The sequence below is a fragment of the Squalius cephalus genome (assembly GCF_949319135.1).
Source record: "Squalius cephalus genome assembly, chromosome: 16".
In the NCBI taxonomy this organism is placed as follows: Eukaryota; Metazoa; Chordata; class Actinopteri; order Cypriniformes; family Leuciscidae; genus Squalius; species Squalius cephalus.
The window spans coordinates 13,216,676-13,222,965 of record NC_137137.1 but is presented as its reverse complement, the minus strand read 5'-3'; the positions used below and the strand labels follow the sequence as shown (position 1 = coordinate 13,222,965).

The window sequence follows — 6,290 nt, the reverse complement described above, 5'->3', positions numbered from 1 at the left end:
CCCTACGTAGTAGAACATTTTGGGGAAACTGAACAGCAAGGTTTTTTTTTGCTGTTGTGAAAAAACAACAACAATGGGGTCAATAATCAGTTAATCAACTGTTAATATAAAACTTTACACCCAAATGTGCTCGTCTGTAATGTAAGCATATGATTTATTTACGCCTCGCGCTGTGTGGTGGTGCAACAGAAACAAAGCTCAGTTGGTTTCTAGGCAACGGTGGGAGGGACAACAAAGTTGCTGGTAAAAAAAAAAAATCCTAAAACCCATCGAGCTGGTACATTCCATAAAACTCATCTGGATACTGTGGGAATATGCCACAAGAACGAGATCCGTTTCCATTCCCGCGATATGAAAACGACTATACATACACAGGGAATAAGGCAATTCAGGTAATTAAATTACAAATATTAACTTCAAACTTTAAAACTGGCCCCTTATCAGGTTAACTTTAAAGATAAGTTAACGTTAGTTCGGTTAACGTTACCTGCGTTTGAAACGTTAGGCCTAACTTATAACATTAACACTTTTATTTACATTTCTCAACTTCTCACTTATTATCTCGTTAATTAGAAATTGCCATATGAAAAGCCAACCCTTCTCGCACAAAATGATGAACCCTGGAGGAGACTCCACAACACAACAACACAGGCCAGTTCTCATCGAAATGTCTTTCATTATGATGCTACAGTAAGTTTATTTAACCTCGAATGGGGATTTGAACTGACGAATTATTACTTAAATTAACGTACTAACTAAAGTAAATGAGCGCAAATATGTTCTGGTTCAAATCAACTGTGTTTTTGAAATGCAAAAACTTTTGTTACAAGGCTCCAAACGACAGTCTGGACATTCATCTAAAATCGACCTACGACCATCATCTAGGATTATTTCAAAACAAAAGTCAAACAATGACGCAGAAGGAAACTCTTGCATTGGATAATGCGTAAGACCTCTCTCTCTTTCTCTCTCTCTCTATACATATATATACACATACACACATATATACAGACAATACCCGTTCTGGTCGTAGGACAACATTGATTAACTTTTTTTATCCACTTCAAATGTTGACTACTGTATGTTACCACGTGTGTGTTTCCTGTAAGTACACTTTTTTTTTACAAAGAAATGTTTTATTGCCACTTTAAAACAAAACAAATGTAATCATTTATTTCATTTGAAGGCTTAGCAAGTCTGAATCTCTCAGCCATTGTAATGCTTTTCTTACACAGGGCACTGAAAAACAGAGAATCCGAAGACTCCGTTTGTGAGACCGACAACAAAGGAATAAAAGTGTGGGTCGACATCCAGAAGGCTTCTATATACAGTATTAAAGGGTCCATAGGTGAGAATTAATATTGAACCCATAAGAAATTGATTATAATGTGTAAAAAAAGTCATTTATTCAGGGTTTTTTGTTCTCTAGAGTCTCATCACACCGCTTCTACAAACCGAGGTTACTCACGGAAGCATGATGGCGGCTTTTATTCTACGTAGAGCAATACAAATACAACCTTAACAAGTAAAGATGACCACCTGTATTTCCAGTTGGTTAAGTAATGAACCACCACATACATGTACCAAGGCTCGAAAAATAAAAGAAACAAGACATGCTGGTGTGGTCTCTTCTTCAAACGGATACAATACGTTTGGCGTGCAGCTCCGTGAGGCTCACTGACTGTTATTGTGAGATCAGAATCGCCATTATACTCAGTGAACAAACAGGGCGTATTGGAACCAAATCCAGCACCCTGCTTGCTCTAGTATATCTGATCGAATCATCATTTCTTACCACAGTTTCAACTGTGGATGCCCTCAGTGATAAAGCCTCACGATCATCGCTACAGAAGCTCCCGAGTCGGTTACTATCATCTCTGTATCCGAGCAGGGCAACAGCTCGGATAAGATCAAATAAGATCATGGTGTAGATTTTTTTTTGTTAAAAAAAAAAAAAAAGTCTCATTCTCACACACTTTCACAAAACACAAACATTCATGCACACAAACAACCACTCTCTCACGCTCACGCTCACTCCACACACATGCAAACACATTCACTCAATGACCTCACATCCTGGTTGACGTCAATATAAGTAGCACTTTGGAATCATGGGAAATTTTTCAACAACACCAAAACTCACAGTGCCCTCTTGTGGTCGGTAACGTTTTATAAATATGAGGAGCCTCCAGCGCTATATATATATATATATATATATAAATGTATTATTATTATTTATTAATTAAGTGTATTTGTAAATTAAACGTGCAGGAATAAACTGAGACTAAAACTACACAATTTAGACGAGATTAACCTGTTGCTTATTGTTGGTTTAAAAACAAACACCTGTTAATTTCATTTAGTCTTAATGAAGAAATAAAGAGATCAAGAGTCGATGTTTCCAAGGAACGAAGAGAGTTAAAAACAGCATTGATATCTGTCTACGGTAATTAGTTAATCTGGCATCCTGCGTGCCTCGTTTAGGCCTAGGGAAAGGTTAATCTGGAATGGCGTAATGAGCTTGAACGCAATGTCTGCAACAAGCATCACTGAACATAAACAGAGCAACACAGTGAGCGAAAGCCACAGTCTCGACACCAGCCGCACAATGCTGGACTTCTTGAACACAACCAAAAAACAATCAGCTGTGTGTGTTGAGGTGAGCGTTACCTAGAAATGTAGTAACATAATTTAAGTTTAGTTGGTGAACCCTCAGCCTTTCCTACAAAGATAGCAATTTAGTGTATCTGTATTTTTGCATCTGTATATGTTGCAGGAGTGGGAATTAAATGTATTTGGTGTCCAGTTACTTTTCCATAGTTCATTTCAAGTGGAACAACACTTGATGTACTTTTTAATTCAGGTAATTGTTCCATGGATCAATGGGAAACTGATATACACTTTTGGATTCAGCAGTTTTATTAAGTCGCTTTAACTTTGCTCTCTGCCTGTTGTACCAATCATGAGTCAAAAGGCTTCTGAAGTTAATTGTGATGTATTCGTAATGCAGTTAGTTTTCACATGAAAAGTAAATCTTGCTCCAATTTAATGGCATTGATCCCAGTAAATTAGTTTTTATATGAGCCTATCACAAACTATTACATAATATGGTGATCATGATTTGCATGAGTTGTGTATTTCAGACAGTAGTCTTTCATGTTGGTTCGGGAGTGTGGAGGTGGGACATGGGTGTGTTTGTGTGTGGCTGACACACACAGATGGCCACTGAGTGTGGCACTGTAGGACCAGAGTAAGCTGGTTTATCCTGGTTATTTATTCTAAACACCCTGCTGTGAGCTGATGCCAATAAATTGGATGCCCAGCTTAATGTCTCATTCAGTGGTGGAGTTCAATAGGTTTCTAAAATGTTCCTGTAGTTTAGTACAGTATATGCTGTAACTTAAATTCACCATTCATTTGCTAAATCTGATTGTTTTAAACAATGACTGATAACACTTCCATCTGTAGTTTTTGATATGTGTATATATTCATATTCGAGAAAAGATGTTCAACCTGGGTTTCCTTCTGCATTAAAAGGTAACATACTATATATATATATATATATATATATATATATATATATAATATGGAAACCCAAGTTGAACATGTTTTCTCGATCCTATTGGCTTAGTCGTATCATTGTGTTTCAGAAGTCATGAGATCAAAAATAACTTGAGGACACTTCAGTGTTGAGTCCTCTTTGCTTCATTCAGTGTTAGTAAATTAGCCAACGCACATTAGGAGGCAGAGCATGTGTCATCTCAGTCCATTGAGTGGATTTGATTCTGTGCTTTCCTCAGCAGGTGGATGGATGGACATGTTGGCACTCAGTTTCTCCATTTTTAAATTGCATTCTAAATGTATTAGGAAACGACCTATTAATTTGGCTGTATTTTTGGCATGTGTACCATTTATTAGTGCGTTCACATTTTTATTTTTTTCTCTCCAGCGGTCAGGATTCAGACATCACAAAAAAGGTACAGGCACTGACTATGCTGTGATTTGAATTTACATTGCATCATATAAACAGTGTCAAACGTGTAGGCATAGGTTAATACATCTTACAGTTTGCTTCTCATATAAACTAAAGTATTAAAAATCATAGGATTTGTTAACTTTCATTTAGGCGAGTCTGAATGTTTCCCCTCTCTGTCTTTTAGAGATCTATGCGTGTCATCCTCCTGTGTCCCAGCAGAGCACAGACAGCGGAGATGAGTTCATTCACCACAGGAAACTGAATGGCTCACCCGGCGAGTGTCCCAGTCGCCAGAATCTCCATAAAGAGCTTCTGCTCGGCCATAAGAGGTGAAGAAGAGAAACGTCAACATGAGGTTTACTTTGTAAAGTATTTGGTTAGGTTGGAGTACTTTATTTGCCAAGAACAGTAAACAAAGTTGTAAGATATAATCAAGATCTAAATCCCATTAAGCTTACAGTAAACTGTGTTTTTCCTCAAATATACTCCTCTGAACAAGGTTTGCTAAACTAAAGTGACCTAAAGGCTTTTGAACTTTTTTTTGTTCTCAGAGGGCTGTTTTTGGAGGAGAAACCAGAATTGCAGCGTGTGTTACAGCAGAGGAGACTTGACCTGCACAGAGAGGAGGAACTTGCCCTCCGACGCCCTTCTGACCTGGAACAGGAGCTCCGTAAGAGACAGCAGAAACTGCAGGAGGTACTGACCATTTTTTTTCATCACTGGAATGGAGGTCAGTAGTTTGGCCAGTTGCATGACATTATTTGATTGTACTGAATCATGTGGCAATGCGTTTTGAATGGACTATTGTACTCATGTATGTTTTACTCCCATTACAGAAGTTTCATATAATATTTGAGCATTTTGTAAAGTTCACTGCTTTTTTAAATGTCTCTACAGTATGAAATGGAGGAACAAAGACGCATAGAGGATGAGAAAAATGTTCCAGAATTTGTACGAGTGAAGGGGAATCTGCGCCACATACAGTTGACTGAACAAAACTGAAGGATATGTGGAGAAAATGCGCTTTGTACTTTTTACTAATGTTTTCATATAAGAGATTATTTTGATGTTATGAAATTAAATGGTGTACAACTATAATGTAATGAAGCACTGTATTTAAGAGTTTAGTTCAATTTACTGTAAATTGAGTCGAATTAAAGCTATTGATGTCTTGTAGAACATAACCTGGTGTCCTCCCCCCCCCCCCCCTTTTTTTTTTTTTCTTAGAAAAAAAACAAAAACATATCTGAATAGGCCTATACTTGTGAGTTATAATACTAGGACTTTAATATCATATTGGGCATACAAGGATTGACAAGTGGCCAAACTGGAAAAAAATACCACTGACTTTTTAAAAAAACTTTCATATAGAAAAGGGAACAGTTACATTCTAACATCTCCAACCATATCTCAAATCCAGAACATCATAGCATGGACTTTTATCTGACTTTTTTAAAATATTATAATTATTGACTGAACTTATTTTTTGTTTCCACTAGAATTCCCAAATCGATTTTGTGTCTTGCTGCCTTTGCATTTACAGGTAGCACTTCTGCACATTGTCAGCCGGGAGAGAAATCTCCACGGACTCTTCCTTTCAAATGGAAATGTCCCCGTTTAATTAGCTGATCTTTAAATTCACGGAGAGGCTCGAGGAAAGAAAGCCTGACCATCTGCCGTAACCTGCATTTATCAGGAAAGCAACAACAGGAGGCAAATGGCAAGCAAAGCGCGACAAAGAAATGAAGAAACTCGATCCATGTTGTGTCCTCAAAATGTATATCTTTAAAGGCTGATGACATTTACGACAAATACTCTTTCAGCAAATTACTTTGAGCAGTATCAGGCATGCTGCCACGCAGGAAAACAATAAAGTTGTGGCAGCGTGCCATTTCAGACACTATTCATATAGTCCAGAGGACTATTCACCAGCTGTCCTCTTGTTTAACTCTATTGTCTCGTTTTTCTCCCGCTGGCGACACGCCTATAGCAGAAGAAGCGTGTGCTGCCTTCAAAAAGATCACACACACACACGCTTACGAAGCATTCTAGACAAACATTGGCGGAGTAGCCTATTTGCAATGGTATCGCCCAGTTTTTACCTCTAAACTTGTTTACAAGCACAGTTTGAAAATGTTCCTCGATAGAATTTTAGGCAGGGGTCTATTAATTTGAACACGTGTGTTACATTATAAATACGAACTGGAGAATGTTTCAGCTATACGGCATACCCCCCCTGCGAAGATACGGTTTGGTACAGTCCAGTGGCTTTTGGCTAGCTTTAGTTAGAGTCTACATCCAGCCGCACTGTGGA

At 37.9% G+C, this 6,290-nt stretch overlaps 2 protein-coding genes across 3 annotated transcripts; both read left to right on the top strand.

Moving 5' to 3' along the window:
- The first annotated feature begins 192 nt into the window (after nucleotides 1-192).
- On the top strand, nucleotides 193-1,607 carry cfap276 (cilia and flagella associated protein 276). The gene is made up of 5 exons (XM_079898088.1): nucleotides 193-392; nucleotides 574-690; nucleotides 831-946; nucleotides 1,236-1,348; nucleotides 1,430-1,607. Exons 1-5 carry the CDS (start codon nucleotides 315-317, stop codon nucleotides 1,498-1,500), a joined length of 495 nt encoding a protein of 164 aa, XP_079754214.1. The 5' UTR covers nucleotides 193-314; the 3' UTR covers nucleotides 1,501-1,607.
- Nucleotides 1,608-2,442: 835 nt separating this feature from the next.
- On the top strand, nucleotides 2,443-6,215 carry LOC307173860 (protein FAM107B). Of its 2 annotated transcripts, XM_079897388.1 has the most exons (6): nucleotides 2,443-2,659; nucleotides 2,777-2,863; nucleotides 3,950-3,977; nucleotides 4,161-4,305; nucleotides 4,528-4,672; nucleotides 4,874-6,215. In XM_079897388.1, exons 1-6 carry the CDS (start codon nucleotides 2,516-2,518, stop codon nucleotides 4,976-4,978), a joined length of 654 nt encoding a protein of 217 aa, XP_079753514.1. In that variant the 5' UTR covers nucleotides 2,443-2,515; the 3' UTR covers nucleotides 4,979-6,215. The 2 variants fall into 2 exon arrangements, with proteins under 2 accessions (XP_079753514.1, XP_079753515.1); XM_079897389.1 differs by lacking the exon at nucleotides 2,777-2,863.
- Nucleotides 6,216-6,290: the final 75 nt, after the last annotated feature.

Bases quoted from the DNA above. Each gene is read 5' to 3' on its own strand.
- cfap276 (XM_079898088.1), top strand. From the start codon at position 315: ATGCCACAAGAACGAGATCCGTTTCCATTCCCGCGATATGAAAACGAC. The intron at 393-573 runs GTAATTAAATTA...CTCGTTAATTAG, and splicing joins CAGGGAATAAGGCAATTCAG to AAATTGCCATATGAAAAGCC. The intron at 947-1,235 runs GTAAGACCTCTC...TTTCTTACACAG, and splicing joins ACTCTTGCATTGGATAATGC to GGCACTGAAAAACAGAGAAT.
- LOC307173860 (XM_079897388.1), top strand. From the start codon at position 2,516: ATGAGCTTGAACGCAATGTCTGCAACAAGCATCACTGAACATAAACAG. The intron at 3,978-4,160 runs GTACAGGCACTG...TCTGTCTTTTAG, and splicing joins ATTCAGACATCACAAAAAAG to AGATCTATGCGTGTCATCCT. The intron at 4,673-4,873 runs GTACTGACCATT...ATGTCTCTACAG, and splicing joins GACAGCAGAAACTGCAGGAG to TATGAAATGGAGGAACAAAG.